Source organism: Ursus arctos, unplaced genomic scaffold, assembly GCF_023065955.2.
Source record: "Ursus arctos isolate Adak ecotype North America unplaced genomic scaffold, UrsArc2.0 scaffold_7, whole genome shotgun sequence".
Classification (NCBI taxonomy): Eukaryota; Metazoa; Chordata; class Mammalia; order Carnivora; family Ursidae; genus Ursus; species Ursus arctos.
Genome location: NW_026623089.1, coordinates 39,392,829 through 39,411,651, shown reverse-complemented (window position 1 = coordinate 39,411,651; position 18,823 = coordinate 39,392,829). Strand labels below are relative to the sequence as shown.

The 18,823-nt window shown below is 39.1% G+C and overlaps 1 protein-coding gene across 5 annotated transcripts in view; it reads left to right on the top strand.

The window, feature by feature from the left end:
• The window catches only part of WDFY4 (WDFY family member 4), a 280,511-nt gene that overhangs the window by 152,798 nt on the left and 108,890 nt on the right, over window positions 1–18,823 (top strand). For all 5 annotated transcript variants that reach the window (XM_057308810.1, XM_057308808.1, XM_057308809.1 and 2 more), the window contains one exon: window positions 17,092–17,169. In XM_057308810.1, coding sequence (XP_057164793.1) covers window positions 17,092–17,169 — 78 coding nt within the window. The remainder of the gene's footprint in view (window positions 1–17,091; window positions 17,170–18,823) is intronic.

The window sequence follows — 18,823 nt, the reverse complement described above, 5'->3', positions numbered from 1 at the left end:
TCCGTATCAATGGAGCATGGAGCTCAAATGGGAGCGTGGTCCAGGAGGAGGGTCCAGGACCCGGTTGTCAGGCACCTTTCCATCTTCCCTGGAGGATCAGAAAACATGTGCTCTAGCTTTTCGGCCGCCATTGTGGAGCATATAAAGCCTATAGAAGGAAGCCTCCCCATAACCTGCAGCTCCCCTTTGTTTTCTCTCTCTGAAGTGTTAGTTGCTGTGTGCAGTCTGCTTCTAGGCTAGGCATCGTCCAGAGTGAAGGAAGCTGTATGAGTTTGCCAGTGCCGCCATAATACAGCAAGGCAGACGGGAGGCTTCCCCAGCAGGCTTCTCTTTTCTCACACTTCCCATCCATCTGAGCCTCGTGGGGGCCCTGACACCCAAGAAGGAGGCACAGAGGAGGGAGGGTGGCTTCCTTGAGAAGGCCCAATACCTACGATTCCAAAGCTTTTGTCCTTTGCTACACTGGAGTGTTGTTGTTTTTTTTTTTAAGTAGTCATGCTCCATGTACTCATGACGATTGAATTTAATAAAAACATCACAGTTCAAAAAAGACAAATTAGAAACCACTGTTCATCTTAGAAGTTAATATGTGAGTGAATTTAACGAGAGATGAATTGAGCTGTGGTGATCTGGTCCCTCCTCAGCCACTCTGAGCACCAGTGGTTTGTCATTATTGCTGGAAATATGGTTATTACTCCGGTACTGCTTGACATTTATTAGGAATCCAGGGGCTATGTCTCCATAGCAGAGAGAAGTGCAATTATCTGGGCACTTGGAGAAAAGAGTGTTTCCTGGCCGGAGTCATCCAAGTAGATATCCTGCAAAGACCCCTTGACCATGACCACGCCTTGCTCACTGGGCATACGCCCCTTCTTCATATCAGTCTGCTAACATTTGATGGGCGCACATGTAGATATTCTCCATGGCTTACCATAAACAAGGATGGCATTTACTTGCTTTTGTCAGGGAACCCAAACGGGGTCTCCACCAAGGACTTATATTTAAAGGCAGATGCGTCAGTCTTACACAGAGAAGGCATAACAGAAAAACTTTATTGAATGTTTCACAACCAGGAAAATACTGAATTTCAGATGGGTTTAAAGTGCAGGGGGTGTGCAGACCAGACCCGAAAGTGTTGCCACTGACCCTGATGGGTCCCCTTAATCCTGACCCCAGCTGCAGAGAATTCAGCCCAGCAGAGTGACAAGGGTCTATGAGTTTCATTTCAGTCTCTCAAACTTTGATCATTGCATCTGTTTTCCTGGCCCTTGGGGACAGAGATGGGCAGTGTCCCTGAGGAGCTTATTCTAGTCCAGGGAGGAGGCTGGTGGGAAATTCAGAGTACTGCTCTGACAGGGTTTCTTCTCTGCCGTGGGAGCCCTGAGGAGGTGTTCCAGGAAAGAGCAGAGAATTAATGATGGTTTCTTGTTAACTTCAAAGTGTGCACACAGACACAGTTTCTTCTGTCACTCATTGCCACCCAGTAACATTGTACTGTTAATCAAACCTCTCATCCTCTCAGCCCCCACCAATGGAGAAGAGGGGGCCAGTGAGTGACAGTGCGAGTGACCAATGAGAATGTGAGATTCATGGGGGTGGAAGTCTCTTCCACCTTTGGTTTCACTCCTGTCTAGGTGAATGGGAGTTCACCTGAATTTGACTTGAACCTGTCTCTTTTTCCTTTGGCCAGAGAAAGTCAGAGTTTAAGGAATCTAGATTTGACGCTAAAATCAAACAGCATGGTTATTGCTTTTTCTTTATTTAAAATATTTTATTTATTTATTTGACAAAGAGACAGCCAGCGAGAGAGGGAACACAAGCAGGGGGAGTGGGAGAGGAAGAAGCAGGCTCCCAGTGGAGCAGGGAGCCCAATGTGGGGCTTGATTCCAGGACCCTGGGATCACACCCTGAGCCGAAGGCAGAGCTTAACGACTGAGCCACCCAGGCGCCCCTGCTTTTTCTTTATGGAATTAGTAGTGAATACTTAGAAACTTTAAAAAAGTGTAAAGAAGACTGCCTACAGTGGAATCATGTTATATAGGGTTAAGTTTAAAAATATGTTCACGAAATGAAAATCAAGTTGTCAACAACACTCTTAAAATTCCCTGACATTATTTGTCAAGAACGATGCCATTTGTGACTTTGTGAATTTGGTACCATCGTTCTGTATATCCACCAGGCAGCTTTTCCACCATTTGCGAGATTAAATACTATTTCTTTGTTAAGTGTCTGGTGAAGTGGTTGGCTCATGCAATTAGGGGGAACTAGATTTACCAAAAATTATTTGTCTTTAAGCATGAGAATTACACTCAGTACAATGAGTTGTTTACACCCAAGGGAAATGTGGGACTGTGTCCAACTGGGAGAGCAGTGACTCATATCTTCCATCTCAGTTTCATCATGGGGCTTAGGCGGAAAGGTTGTGAGAATTCTATTGTATTTTCTAATACGCATTTTACTTAGGAATACCTTTCATGTACTTTCCATATTCATATTCAATACTGCTACTCCTCACCCAGCCTCCCCTGTTGCTAACATCTTATATTACCATGGTGCCTGTGTCAAAGTGAAGAAACTGACATTGGTGCATTACTAGTAACTAAACTCCAGACCTTATTTTGCTTTCCCTAGTTTTCCCACTAATCCAGGATCCAGTCTGGGCACCACATTACATTGAGTTATCATGTCTCCTTAGGCTCCTCTGATTTGTGACAATTTCTCCGACTTTCCTTGTCTTCCATGACCTTGATAGTTTTGAGGAATACTGGTCAGATGTTTTGTAGAATGTGCCTCAGTTTTGGTTTGCTTAATATTTTCTCATAATTAGCTTGGGTTGTGGAGCTTTGGAAGGAAGATCACAGAGGAGAAGTGTACTTCTCATCACACTGTGTCCGGTCAGGGGCGCATGACACGCATGTAAGTTCATCACATGATCGTGGTGGTGTCTGCCAGATTGTTCCGCTACAGACTTCCTATTGTTCCCCTCCCATACTTGATTCTTTGGAAACAAGTCCTAAGTCCAGCGCACCCTTAAGGGTGGCCTCCTGGTGAGGGAAACATCTACATATATTATTTAAAATTCTCTGTAAGGAAGGTTTGTCTCTTCTGCCCCATTATTTATTTATTCAATCTTTTACTTGTATCAGTAGGGACTCACGCATATTTATTTTATAATTTGGGCTATAATCCATTAAACCTGTTATTTATCTTGTGCTCAAATTGCTCCAGCTTTTTGCTGAGAGTATTTAATTGATTTCACACTTGCTTTCTTGATCTTTTTTTCACTGATCACACAGATGAATCCATATGAATTTTATGTTTTAATGAATCCCACGTAATAATTCTAACATTTTTGGAGTGTGTATTACTCAGGATAAGTTATGTTACAGTTACAAACATCCCCAAATCTAATTGTCCTAAAATAGCAAAGGCATGTTTCTCACTTGTGCTACAAGTACTGTGTGAGTTGGCCAGGAGTCTGCTGTGCCTTGTCCTCACTCAGAGATACTGGCTCATGGAGCAGCCATCATCTAGAACATTGAGTGTTGCCATGGCAATTAAAAAAGAACTTAGCAAATGGCTCATGAACCCTCAAGCTTCTGCACACTTCTTCCCAGCATTACATAGCTCAAAGGTAGCGGGAAGGATAATCATGCCATGTACCTACAGGAGGAGAGAACTGGAAATATTTAGCAAACAGCACTATTGACTAGCATACTGTATTTTCTTTTAGGTTTTCTTTTCTATGCAAATTCATACAGATTTAATTGTTGTTATTGTTAGCATATGGTTTTCTAACCTCCCTTTATTTTTTTATTTTATTTATTTTTTTTTAAGATTTTATTTTATTTATTTTACAGAGACAGCCAGCGAGAGAGGGAACACAAGCAGGGGGAGTGGGAGAGGAAGAAGCAGGCTCCTAGTAGAGGAGCCTGATGTGGGGCTTGATCCCAGAACGTTGGGATCACGCCCTGAGCCGAAGGCAGATGCTTAACGACTGCGCCACCCAGGCGCCCCTCTAACCTCCCTTTAAACATATGAATATATCAAAAACCTGGTTCGATATCATTAAATCTTTTTTTGACAACAGGGCTGCAGTGAATTATTGTAGAGGTTACATATAAAGACATCTGGCCAGAGTGGCAAAAGGACGCTGAAATCCAGCCTTTGTCCCACTATTCAAGTTATCCATCCAGGCCTGGAACAGTGTCTGCCCAAAGGGGGCACAAAGGTGCCATGTGGGCTACTGGTGGTCCTTTGGGAGAGCATGATTGGTGGTGACTACATGATACTGTCTCATCAGGTCGCGCCATTCTTCCATGTGTTGATATTTATGTTGTGCCATTTTGTGCTACTGTAAATAGGGTGGTGGAAAATCTTGTCAGTGAATATTTGTGCGTGTCTATCTTCTAGTTTCCTTGCAAGAACTTACTAGCAGTGAAAATGGTGAGGTTTTAAAAGAGATGTGCAGCATGTCAGCACACTGTAGATACAGTCCCGGTGAAGAGTTTAGTCCCAGACCCAGCATGTGCAGTGCATGGCTGGAGAGCCCAGGACCTCTAAGTGTAATCTTGGCCCCAGGTTTCTGAGCGGGCTCTGAGGGGCTGCCTTCAGATGTTGGCCTTCCTTGTGTTGGCAAGGCCACACAGCTGTGATTACAGGGCTAATGATGCTTTAAACAAACAAGTATAACGACCGTCATCAGTGGACAGCGGGTGCTTCCTGTGAGGCAGGCGGGTCACCAGCAGCCGGCCAGCCCCAGGGGTGCCCTGGCAAAGGTGGACCCCACCAAGCTGAGGTCAGCTCACTTACAGGTGACCCTTCAATTGGATGTGCCCCATTCCCCATTCCAAGATCTGGTCTGAATCCTGTAGCTAAACCCTTCCCTAAGGAGACACTGGGAGAGCAGGGCACAGGCTCTAAACCAGATCTGCATCCTTCTCAAATCTCCAAACGGCCTCCTGAGGCCCTTTGTTCTACTTCAGAGGTTCTCAAACTCTTTAGCACACAGGCAGTTGCTAAGCAAAGGCTATTTAGTTCCAATAAGCTCTGCTCGGAATTTGTCCCTGATCGACGTACCACATCCACTGCTGCCCAGGCAGATGGGCCTCTGCCCTTGAACCGACCCAGATCGCCCACCTCCCGTCTCCACATCCTGAGCGTGACAACTTTCCAGAGCGCGAAAGGTCTCAAAGGCCAATAGGAAAGTAACGTTTGCCTAGCACTGTGCAGACACACAGGGGTGGAAATTCAAGTCGGGGAGACACACATGATGGCAGTGTCCAGGAATTCATCTTCCGGCAATGCATTTCCCTGGAGTGTTTTGTTGGAGTCCCTCACCCTCGCTTAGCCCACTTCCTCTTCTGTAAAGTGGGAGCAATCACAATACAGATTTGTCAGGAGACTAAACAATAAATGTGATAATGCATATGGAAACTTCTTTGTCAGGTGTAAAGTGCTAGGTCCTTCCTTTCGCCTCTGAGCATGAGGAGCCTCTCCCTCCCCGACTTCAGGTGCACCTCTGTTGGGCTGCCAGTTCCATCCTTTCTTGCTCATTTGGTAGAACCTGCACCATCAGGGACCTTTTCCTTTGCTTTTCAACCTTCTCCCACCCACTGCCAAGGTCCCGCAGCCTGGTACTACATTTGAGTCATGTTCTTCCACTTTTATCGTGTGACTCTGCTCCCACTTGTTTCTCCTCTTCATGAGTCAAGTTTCTCGAATGAGTTGCTTTATACTCCATGTCTCCACTGTCTTCTCTCCACATTTCTAGCTGACTCATTGCTGTCTCATCGTTCCTCTGAAATAACTCACAGAAGTTACCAATGACCAGTTTCTGCAGACACATCCCATGGACATTTTCAGGCCTCATCTTATAGGACTTCTCTGGAGCATTCACTATGGTTACATGGCCCTTGGCTTCCATGACATCTCTTTCTGATTTTCCTTAAACCTCTAACCTTTCTCCTCCTGGCCTGAACTTCGCTAGTGTTCTCCAGGTCTCGTACCTTTCCTCACTGGTCTCCTCTCTGTACTTATTCTCTGCATCCCTCAGGGTTTGCCTAGCATCTGGTTGTTTATGACTCACAAATCTATCAACCTTGGATATCGCACCTGAGATTTATTCTAGGGAGGTGCAGCTGTACCTCCAGCACTTGAAATTCAGTATGTCCTCATATCACTTACTCTTGCTTTTTATCTTGTTCTTGTGATCGCTCTTAATTTTTCTTAGTTTAGTTTATCTAATTTAATTCATTAGGAAAACCAGAAATTTTGGAGAAATTCTTACCGTTTCATACAGTCACCGACTCCTACCAATTTTACATTTCATATAGTTCTTGAATTTGACAGTTCCACTTCACTCATTCCACCGTGTGGTGTCTCACTTGAACTGTCATGGTAGTGTCCTAAGGGGGCTCCCTACTTCCTATCTTGCCTTCATTAAATTCATCTTCCAAATTTCTGTAACAATGAGTTATCTATAATGCTAATGGACCACATCAGACTCCTATTTAAAACCTCTCCTTTAATTGGGGCACCTGGGTGACTCAGTCGGTTAAGCAGCTGGCTTCGGTTCAGGTCATGATCCCAGGGTCCTAGGATCAAGTCTTGCGTTGGGCTCCTGGCTCAGCAAGGAGCCTGCTTCTTCCTCATCCTCTGCCCCTCCTCCTGTTTGTGCTCTCTCTCTCGAATACATAAATACAATCTTTAAAACAAAAAAAAAAAAACACCTCTCCTTTAAGATACAGCTGAAGCAACATTTCAAACACAGAGCCTAATCTGAACATGATTTGGGACAAGGTCCCCTCCTCTGTGTGTTTACTGGGTCCTGTGTTACTGTGTCCTGTGCACAGCTCTGGCTCAACATTGGCCATGGCAGCTCATAAGCATCTGTCTCTTCCATTGGACTCCACAAAAAGAGGTATCAGGTTTATCTTTGTACTCCAGTACCTGGGAAATAGTAGGTGAACTATGAATATTTTGACCTTGACAATGGGGAGTAAATTTGAAATTAGAAATGAAGTATCTGAGCAAGGATGTAAGCAACCTTGAACTATAGATTGTAGGTACGATATGTATTTGAAGAGGAAAGACGATTTATAACTTAACTCACATAGCATTTTATCTGATTGTGAAGTTTGAAGAGACCATCTAGGTCAACTGTTTTCAACTGATCTTACCCATGACCTACACACAAATAGTCTCTTTGGGGGACCCTTTTTGGTTTACAAAGTACTTTCAGCATATGGTCTCATGCTCTCTTCATAACATTTCCTCAGAATAGTCAAAGGAGGTACTTTGAACTCATCTTACAGATGGCAAATCAGATTTCGAAAGCACTGAGTGGTTTGCCCATGTACTGTGGCCAGCAGGGCCAAGAACCAAGGTCCCTGGACTTCTACTCTTTCTACCTCCCATTCTCTCATTTAGCAACACTGAACAACATGGAAATCTGGATATCTTTTCATAAGCCTTGCTGAAGTCTGCCTGCCTGAAACTCCCTACCCTGGTCCCAGTTAATCCCCGTGGCCCTCCACACAAGGCCCATCCCTTTATGGCAAGATGGCACACGTGCCATTTGACGGGAGCTGCTTTGTGTCCAAGTATTCCCCAAGAGTTCTCTTCTCCTGCTGCATGTCTCCAAGGCATCGTATTAGAAAGAAGTCTGGGCTTTTGCCTTAACTGTAAAATTAGTCAAATTTGTCAGCATTTCATTTCACTTGTGATGCTCATAAGGATTGCTTTACTTACAAATGTGTGTAAACAGCAACATTAAAGAAAATTTTGCAAAAAAAAAAAAAAAGGAAATAAAAGAAAAGAGAGAAATCATCCTATTCCCAGTACTCCAAAACTGCAACTGGGGTTTTAAAATTGTATTGTTTTCATATTTTTGAGTCTTTGCTGATAAACACTTTTTTATATTACTGAAATATACATAGAAAAAAGTGTTCAAATCAAAAATACATAGATTTAAGAATTTGACAGGTGAACATGTGACCAGTACCCAGAAAAGAAAATGCAGCCCAGAAGCACTCCCAAACCCCATGTCCCATCCTAGTCACTAATCCCCTCTTTCCCCAAAGTAGCAACTATTCTGGCATCTAATATACATTAGTTTTTCACAGTGTTACTTTTATGTCAGTGAAATGACAGAGTATATAGGTTTTTCTCTGGCTTATTTCACTCCAAACTATGTTTGTGCAATTTATCTATGTCATTGCATGAAGTAGCCATCATTCGTTTTCATAGTGTTAGAATAATAATTCTCAGGAACTGTTTACCCTCTTAAAAATGATTGAGGACTCCAAGAAGCTTTTGATTATGTAGCCTGTATCAATTGATATTTACCACATTAGAAATTAAAATAAAATTTAAAAGTAATGCCTTTTTTAATTCATTTAAAAATAACAGTAATAAACCCATTACATTTAAAATAAATAACACTTTTAATGAATAACCGTATTTTTCAAAATGAAAAATTATTAAAAGAGTAGTATTGTTTTATATTTTTGCAAGTCTCTTTAATATCTATTTGGCTTAGTAAGAAGACAGCTGGATTCTTGTATCTGCTTTTTTACTCAATCAGTTATACTATTTTGTTGTTGTTGTTGTTGAAATATATGAAGAAAATCTAGCCCCCTGAAGATATGTAGTTAGAGAAGAAAGGAATATTTTAATAGCCTTTTCAGAAAATAGTAGACATTCTTTGATATTACACCAAAACTCAACAAGTAGTAGTTTCTTAAGGGTTAGTTGAAACCTTTATCAGTGAAATTTTTGTCCTCCATTACATTAAAATATACTGATCTGTTTTGCACTTTGAATGGATATTTTAATTCATACGTGATTTTGTAACATGCATCCTAGCACGCTTTAGGAATATTGGTTCCCTGAGTTACATAGATCTCCCTAATGGTGACATGCTTCCTTGTGCAGCATGATAAAAATCACGTCACCACCAATCTTATAAGAAAAACTTTTAGCTCCTGGGAAACCATTAAGCTCAAAGAGGCAGATTCACATTTTCCGACATTCTAATATTTAACATTTGAAAGCCAAATTTCATCTTTGGCAGCAAATAGTGTCAGATTGTTGTATTTGAGATGACAGATTAACATTGTTCATTTTCAAGAAAACATCTACCACACACTTCAGTCTTAATAACTGTAATTTTGTCTTTCAGTTATTCTTTCAAATAAAAATGCTGTTCTGTGACAAAAGCAGCTAGTTTAGCTCCTAACTCTAACAATTGCATAGTGCTTTTTCTTGAAACAACCATCGTGTTTTTTGGTATTGCTTTATGGATACTTCCATTTTATCACACAGACTATTAAAAAAGTGTATTCAAAAGTTGAGATTTAATACAATTAATAATTTCTACTGTTTTATCAATGACATTCTTATGTGAGGACTTTTTCCTGCTATGAGTTCCTAGTGGTGAGGAATATACACAATCATTATTCTACGGTTGGTGCCAAGCCCTCGATTTAGATTATGATGCTAGTTTTACTCACCATTGCTTTTGGGTGATCAATGCAAATGTCAACATAGTGAAAAAAAAGGCAAAGATGTCCCAGTGTTTTGAAAGTAGCTTTTATGTCACAGATTCCCTGAAAGGGTTTCAGGAACCTCCAGGATTTATGGACCCCTTTAAGAACCATTACTGTAGGATATTCAGTATGCAAATATATATCATAATTGATGTACCCAGTCTATTGCTGATGGACATGTGCATTGTTCCCAGACTATTCAAATACTGAATAGTACTGACCAGTACCGAATAGGGACTATTTCAAACACTGCTGTTATGAACATTGTTTTACATGACTATAGAAACACATATGTATGAATTTCGCTTGGGTATATATCCAGGAACGAAATTTCTAACTCATTGAGTATACATATATTCACTTTTTAAGATAGTACCAAACAATGTTCCAAAATGGTTGTACCAATATAGCAGTGTAAGAGAGTTCATTTGCTCCATATCATAATCAAATATGATATTATTAGCCTATTTGAATTTTGAATATTCTCATTGTGGTTTTAATTTTTGTTCCCCAGATGACAAACGAATTGATCACATTCTTATATGTCTGTTGGTCAGTAGAACATCTTTTATTTATTTAAATTTTTAAAAAGATTTATTGTATTTATTAGTCAGAGAGAAAGAGAGAGTGCAAGCAGGGGGAGCAGCAGGCAGAGGAAGAAGCTGGCTCCCTGCTGAGCAAGGAGCCTGATGTAGGACTCGATCCCATGACCCTGGGATCATGACCTGAGCTGAAGGCAGATACTTAACTAACTGAGCCACCTAAGCATCCCTAGGACATCTTTCAAAATTAAAAGCCTGTTCAATTTTTTCTTTCTAAAAATTCTTATTGAGGTTTTTCTGGGGTTTTTTCCTTATTGATTTATAGCAGTTTTTCTATATATTCTGGATATGAGTATTTTTTTTTTAGAATGGTAAAAATAAAGCCCTCAATGACTTTTTTTAACTTTTTATCCTGAGAATTGTAGATTTATATGCAGTTAGAAGAGATAATGCAGGGGTGCCTGGGTGGATAAGTTGGTTAAGTATCTAACTCTTGATTTTGGCTCAGGTCATGATCTCAGAGTTGTGAGATCAAGCCCAGTGTCAGGATTCACATTGAGCTTGGAGCCTACTTAAGATTCTCTCTCTCCCTCTCCCTCTGTTCCTTCCTGGCTTGTGCATGCTCTTTCTCTCTCAAAAGGAAAGAAGGAAGGAAGGAAGGAAGGGCAGCAGAGAGATACCATGTACCATTTACCCAGCTCCCCCAGTGGTATCATCTTACAAAACTGCAGCAAATGTCACAACGAGGAACATTTCAGTCACCACGAGAATCCCTCATGTTGCCCCGTGACAGCCATTTCCACTACCTTTCCCCCTATTCCTGTAACCTCTCATAACCATTAACATGTTTTCCATTTCTATAATTGTGTCATTTCAAAATATTATTTAAATGGAACCATACAGTATATGACCTTTGGGGACTGTCTTTTCACACTCACCATACTTCTTTGCAGATTCATCCAGGTTGTTGCTGCATGTAGCAACAACCAACAATTCATCCTTTTTATTGTTAAGTGTTCCATGGTATGGATGCGTCACAATGTGTTTAACCACTTGCCTGCTGAAGGACATCTGGGTTGTTTCCAGTTTTTGTCTATTACGAATAAAGCTGCTATAAACATTTATGTATGGGTTTTCAGTTTCTGTGTGAGTATAAGTTTTCATTTCATTGGGGTAAATCCCCAGGGGTACAACTGCTGGGTCATATGGTAGTTGCATAGATTTTTGAAAACACTACTGACCTGTTTTCCAGAGTGGCTGTATGGTACATTCTTACCAGAAGTACATGAGGGTTCTAACTTCTCTGTATCCTCACAGGCATTTGGTGTTATTACCTTTTAATTTTAGCAGTTTGGATAGGTGTGTATTGATATCTTACTGTGGTTTTTTGTTTGTTTGTTTGTTCATTTGTTTTTTTTTTTTTTACTTTAAATTCAATTAATTAACATAGTGTATTATTAGTTTCAGAGGTACGGTTCAGTGATTCATCAGTTGTATATAACACCCAGTGCTCATTACATCATGTGCCCTCTTTAATGCCCATCACCCTGTTACCCCATCCTCCCACCGCCCCCTCTCACTGGGGTTTTAATTTTCATTTTCCTAATGGATAATGATGTAGAACATATTTTCATGTGCCAAGTTGCCATCTGTATATTCTCTAGTGAAAAGTCTATTCATGTCTCTACATATATTATAATGGGTTTTGTATATAATGTGATATAGGGATCCAATTTCATTCTTCTGCGTGTAGATACCCAGTTTTACCAACACTATTTATTGACACACAAGATACACCACATCCCCATTGTGTATTTTTGGCACTCTTGTTGGAGATCAATTGACTATAGATACATGGATTTATTTCCGGGGTCTCTATTCTGTTCCATTGGTTTATGTTTGTTTTATGTCAATATTTAAATAAAAATACTATACTGTTTTATTAATATAGTTTTATAATATATTTTGAAATTAGGAAATGTGATGCCTCTGGTTTTGCTCTTTGTATTCAGTATTGCTTTGACTATTCAGGGTCTTTGTGATTCCATATGAACTTGAGGATTGCTTTTTCTCTTTCTTTAAAAAAATGCCATTGGGATTTTGATAGAGCTTGAATTGAGTCATAAATCACTTCAGCTAATATGGACATTTTAACAGTATTAATTCTTCCAATCCATGAATAAGGGATATGTTTTCATTTATCCGTGTTTTCTTTAATTCCCTTCATTAGTGTTTTATAATTTTTAGTGTACAAGTCTTAACTCTTTGGTTAAATTTGTTTTATTTTACTCTCTTTGTTGCTGTTGTGAATGGGACTGTTTCCTTAATTTCCTTTTAAGATAGTTTGTTGTTTGGGTTGGAACATAACTGATTTTTGTATGTTGCTTTTTTTTTTTTATAATGATTTTTTATTATATTACGTTAGTCACCATACAGTACATCCCCGGTTTCCGATGTAAGGCTCGATGATTCATTAGTTGCGTATAACACCCAGTGCACCATGCAATACGTGCCCTCCTTACTACCCATCACCGGTCTATCCCATTCCCCCACCCCCCTCCCCTCTGAGGCCCTCAGTTTGTTTCTCATAGTCCATAGTCTCTTGTGTTGCTTTTGTATCCTACAACTTTACTGAATCATTTATTAGTTTAGTTCTAACAGGTTTGTTGTCTTTGTTTGTTTGAGTCTGTAAGGTTTTCTACATATATGTTTATATCATCTGCAAACAGAGATAATTTTACTTCTTCCTTTCTGATTTGGATGCCTTTTATTTCTTTTTCTTATTTAATTACTCAGGTTAGGACTTCAGTACTATATTGAATAGAGGTGGTGAGAGTAGACGTTCTTGCTTTTTGCTGGATCTTAGTGGGAAAGCTTTCAGTTTTCCTCATTGATTATGATGTTAGTTGTGGGCTTTTCATACATGGCCTTTATTGTGTTGAGGTAAATTCTTTCCATACTTCTTTTGTTAAGAGTTTTTATCGTGAATAAATGTTAAACTTTGTCAGATACTTTCTCTGTGTCTTTTGAGGTGCTTACGTGTGTGTGTGTTTCTTTTCTTTTCACTCTGTTAATGTGGTGTATTAAATTGCTTGATTCCCAGATGTTGAATCATCCTTGCATCCTAGGGAAAAATCCCTCTTGGTCATGGTGCATTATTTTTGCATTGTGCTGTGAATTCTGTTTGCTAGTATTTTATTGAGGATTTTTGCATCTATGTTCATCAGGCATATTGGCCTCTGGCATTCTTTTTTTTCTGATGTCTGCTTGGCTTTGGTATTAGGATGATGCCAGCCTCATAAAATGAGTTTGGAAGTGTTCTCTTTTTTTTTTTTTTTGAAAATTTAAGAAGGATTGGTATTAATTTTGTGGGAATATATTATACTTTTATATATTGCTGATTTCAATTGAAATTTTTTCTCAAATTTCTCTCTCATCCTCTAACTACGATTTATGCTCAGGCCTGAAATTTTCTTTGTGGGAAGAGTTTTATTTACAGATTTAGTTTCAATAATAGACATTGCACAATTCAGATTTTCTATTTCTTTTTGTATCAGTTTTGGTAGGTTATGTGTTCCAAGGAGTGTATCTAGTTCATCCAAATTTCAAATGTGTTAGCATAAAATTATTCGTAATGATTCTTCAAGTGTTTGTAGAATCTAGAATGATGTCTCATTTTCTCATTCCTGCTCCTAGTAATTTTTGCCTGCTTCCTTTTTTCTTATCAGACTTTCTGGGGAGATTTTAAATGTATTTTCCTTGGGTTTATTTTTTTTTCAAATTTCTAAATATATATGATTAATTTACATGCCTATTTTTTCCTAATAATACCATTGATGATCACATATATTCCCACAAAAAAGTTTTAGGTCTATCATACATGCTTCATTATGTCATATTTTCATTTTCATTTAGGCTAAAATATTTTCTAACTTCCATTTTGATTTCTTCCTTGATCCATGGGTTATTTAAAATATTATTGCTTAATTTTTAAATATTTGGGGATTTAATATATTTGTGGCTTAATCCCTCTATGTTCAAAAAGTATATTCTGTGTGATTTTATTAGTCATTTGAAATTATTTTACCTTTGCTTCATGTTCCATCCTGTGGCAGGTTTCAGTAGTGATTCCATTTGTGCATTTTGTCTCATTTGACTTTCTGCATTTTTTAAAACAATTGATGAGATAGGGTTTGCTTATTATATTCTTCAATATTCTATATTTCTATCTTTCTTGTCAGCTTATTCTGTTAGTTACTGAGAGATGAGTTAACATCTTCCTGTGTGATTGTAGCCTTGTTTGTTTCTGCTTTTAGTTCTGTTAGTCTATATATTATGTATTTTGAAGCTATGTTATTAGATGCTTCACGTTTAGATCTTAAACTTTCCTAGTGTATTTATTCTTTATCATTATGAAACATCCATCTTTGTGCCTAGTAACAATTCTTGCTTTAAAGGCCCCTTCAAGTGACATCTATATGGCTTTACCAGATTTCTTTTGGTTAGTGTTTCTCCAGTTTATTATTTTTTTTTACCATCTTTTCACTTTCAACCTTTTGTGTCCTTATTTTCAAGGAGTGTCTCTTGTGAGTAGCATTTACTTAGTTTTTCCTTTTTGATACAGTGTGACTCTGTTTATCTTTTATTTGGAGCATTTATTCTGTTTACATTTTATGTAATGAGTGACAATTTTAGTTAAAATCCATCTTATTTAAAATTTTTTGCTTTTATATCTGTTATTTATTCCTTTTTTTCTCTTTCAACATATTATTAACTGTTTTAAATTATTGTACATCCCTTCTATTAGCTGGAAGTCACATATTTTTTTATTTTGTTTTTAGTGGTTACGCTAGAAATTACAACAGCATGCACATTTGCTCTATTAGAGACTAATGTAAATTAGACCCTTTTCCCAAATTTTTAATTGAAAAACTTAGAACATTATTTCATTTACCCCATCCATCTTGTTATTTTTTCATATATTTCAATTCTTCATTTTTCAGATCCCATTTTCAAATCCCGTTATTATCATTGTTTTATTATCTTCCTACAACCAATATCCATTTAGATATACTAATATATTTACCATTTCCATAGTGTTTCATTCATTCCAAAGATTCAGACTTCAAAATGGAATCATTTTCATTCTACTGAAAAAGTTCCTTCAGTGTTTCACTTGGTGCAGTTCCAATGGTGACACATTCTTCCACTGTTATTCACCTGAAAATGTTTTAGTTTGTCTTTATTTTTGAAAGATATTTTCACTGGCTAGAGACTTTAAATTGGTCAGTTTTTTTTTTTTCAGGATTTGAAAATGTTATTTCATTGTTTCAATGCTATCATTCTTACTGTTGCTTCTTTAAAGATAATATAATGTGCTTTCTGTCCTTTTGAATATTTTGGGGGGGTTAATATTCAAAATGTATTTTATTTATTTTATTTTTATTTTTTATTATCCTTTTGAATATTTTTTGTCTTTTTTTTGCAGTTTCATTGTGATGGGCTTATGTGTTTTTTCTTTGTATATTTCTTGTTTCAGAATTATAGAATTTCTCAAATCTGTGGCTCAATGCCTTCCATCTATTTCGGAAGATTCTCATTAACTTCTCAGATATTGCTTCTGATCCATTCTTTTATCTCCTCTCCTTTTGAGACACCGATCCACATATGCTAGGTGCTTTCTCTATATGATATATGTATCTAACTATTTATCTCTTAAATATTTTCCATATTTTTGTCTCACCATATTTAGCAAGAATATTTCTTCAAGTTTATTCACCCTCTGTTTAGGTGTATCCACTCTGCTGTTAAACTTACTATAGAGTGTCTAATTTCAATTAATTCATTTCACAGATTTAGAATTTTTATCTGGTTATTTTTAATAGATTACATATCTCTTGCAAAAGTCTCCATGTTGCATTTTTTGGACCACATTACTTGCATTGTTTTGAGGTTCATGTGTGATAACTCTAATACCTGGATACATGTAGGTATGTTTTTATTACGTTTTTCTCTTGGCCCTTTTTTTGGGCACATCTAGTAATTTCTGCTTGACCACTGAATATTTCATATGAAAGTTCTCCATTAGAGGCTTCAGATGGTGTGATCGTTCTCCAGAAAGGACTTTCTTCGTCTTCTGACATGTATTTGAAGTGGGGGCAGATTGCTATAATGTACTATGAAGTTGAGCTCATTGGAAGTTGGGTTTCAGCTTTCTAAGACCTGGTCTATTTCCAATTTGCCTTTATTTCTATGGTGCAGCTCTTCAGAGATCCCTCTTTAAAGCCCATCTCCTATTGGTTTCTCCAAATCCCACTGCTTATGTGTTGACAACTACTTAAAGAACATCAGTGCAGGAAGTTGGGCTTACTTCACTGTCCTATTTCTGGACTCTTGGTCTCTTATGGCCTAGATGTCTTGGTGAGCCTAAATTCCAGTTTTTGTCTTCTTAGCCACCTGAAAGCACCAAAAGCTCTGTTAAGCTTCTCTGCTTCTTAGTCATCCCTTTCTGGTCACCTTCTTGACCTCTTCTGTTATTTGAAAACTTGCAAATATCTCAGGGGCAAAAAAAAAAAAAAATCATGGATATTGGGCATTGGGCACATCTCAGTGAGTTTTCTTTATCTCCAAGATCTTGACTCTTTAAGTCTTGGCTGTCTTGGTAGCTCTCTGCTGTCTTAAAGCAGATTATTCCAATATGGCTTTTTCTAGTTATTCTTAGGAGGAAGATTGACCTGTTATAACCAAGTCATCATAGCTGGAAGTGGAAGTAAACCTTAGACATGTATGTGAGTGTGTGTGTGTGTGTGTGTGTGTGTGTGTGTCTGTGTGTGTATGTGTGTGTGTAGTATCAACATAGATAAAGTATTTATGGGGTTGTGATTGATTTAACCAAAAAACTTGTAACTTATTTCCCATGATAATTGGTCAGAGTAGGGAAGTTCTCATCTAAAATCACAACTGTCATCAAGCTGTGACTTGCTTCTTTTCTTTTCCAGGATTTTGTGTCATGTATCGAGAACTACAGAAGAAGAGGACAGGAACTATATGCATCTTTATACAAAGATCATGTGCAGGTAAACAACAAGCTCTTTTCTCTGCACAGAAGACTAGAATCTACCTTGATTCTGAAATAAGGAATCAGAAGGGCTTTTGGCTTAAATTCTAGTTGGCTAAGTCAGTCATTGGTCAGCAATGATTCAGTTCTCCTTGCATGACCTGTGCAGTGGATTTGGACCCATGCTGTCAGCAGCTGAGGAGACAATGTAGCATGTTTATCCTCTTACCTACTGATTCATCCACTAGTAAGTAGGTGTCAAGAGGCCAGGGTGCCTCAGACTCTGTGCTGTGAGCTAGGGGCACAATTGTACACAGAGCAGACCCGGGCCTCGCTCTCTGGTAGCTTCACTCTATCTCTATGGGGGGATATACATTAAATAACTGCACAAGCAAATAGATCATTATTGCCTATGATGAGCAAGAGACATGGAAAATATAGGTACAATGAGAGATGATGATGTGGGGAGAATTTAACTTGCGCAGATCAGAGGTCCCCTCCAAGAAAGTGACCATTAGGTTGAGATCTGAAGGAGGAGGAGGATGGGCTGAAGTATTTTGAGGATGTGTTTTTGGCTAAGGGAGGACATGTGGGAAGGTCCTGATCAGGAAAGAGCTGGATGTGGCCAGTTGACTGGAAGAAGAAGTGACTGGGTGACCTGAGCTGGGAACGAAGAGGGGTGAAGATGAGGAAGGACTGGAGCACGAAGGGCTTGCTGCCACCTTAGGGCTTTCGAATTTTATCCTAAATGCAAGGGGTCGCCACTCACGAGGGCAGATTTAGGTAGTTAAAACAGCTCTCTAGGGGTGATTTCTGGGCAGTCAGAGTAAAGAGCATTGTCTACCATGCCAGGGAGATCTCTAGCTGAGTCTCAGATCTGCCTCTTCCCAGGCATGCAGTCTGAGCCTCAGGGTCCCCATCTCGAAGACGGGATCATACTGCCTAACTGTGAAGACTGAAGAACCAGTGTAGAGCACCCAGAAGTGGCTGGCAGGGAATACATGGCCCGTGTGTAGTTATGGAAGGGCCAAGAAGTTCATCTTCAGTCAATGCTGTTGTTAACAAAATGTTGTTTAAAAATGGTTGCTAGTAATAGAGCACAACATATAGTATTAAAACCATACTAAATATATTATTTTCTCTATGATTTCTCTGTTCCAAAGCCTATGCTACGTATAGGAAAGGCAGAGATTAACATGCCACTGCTGTGCCTGGAAGGTTCTTAAAACTCAGCAGAGGGACCAAGAGTAAAGAAATAACCACAAGCAGGGTGATGAGGCCAGTGCTAGGATGTTCTTCTGCAAAGAGAAGAGCAGTAGGGTGTAAGGAACCGTGGGCTGTGCCTGGGGTGAGGTGAGGTGGAACAGCGGGGCCAAAATGTCAGGGAAACAAAATAGGCTCTGATCAACTTAAGCCAAGTAACCTGGTCTAATTCTCTCCATATAAGCTCATTTAGGAGCCCGCACATGGCCCTGGGACTAGGGATTCATGAGATGTGTGGCCTGCACCCCAGAAACATGAAGGTTAGCAACACAGCCTCCCTGGCTATTTTGTAAAGAGGGGGCCAGTTTATCAGACTTGACAGGGGTGGAAGAGGACTCGGGGGGTCTACAGGACATGCTACTGTCAAAGCTATCAAGAGGCATTCTGGTTTCTCTGGCAGCACAGGCTCT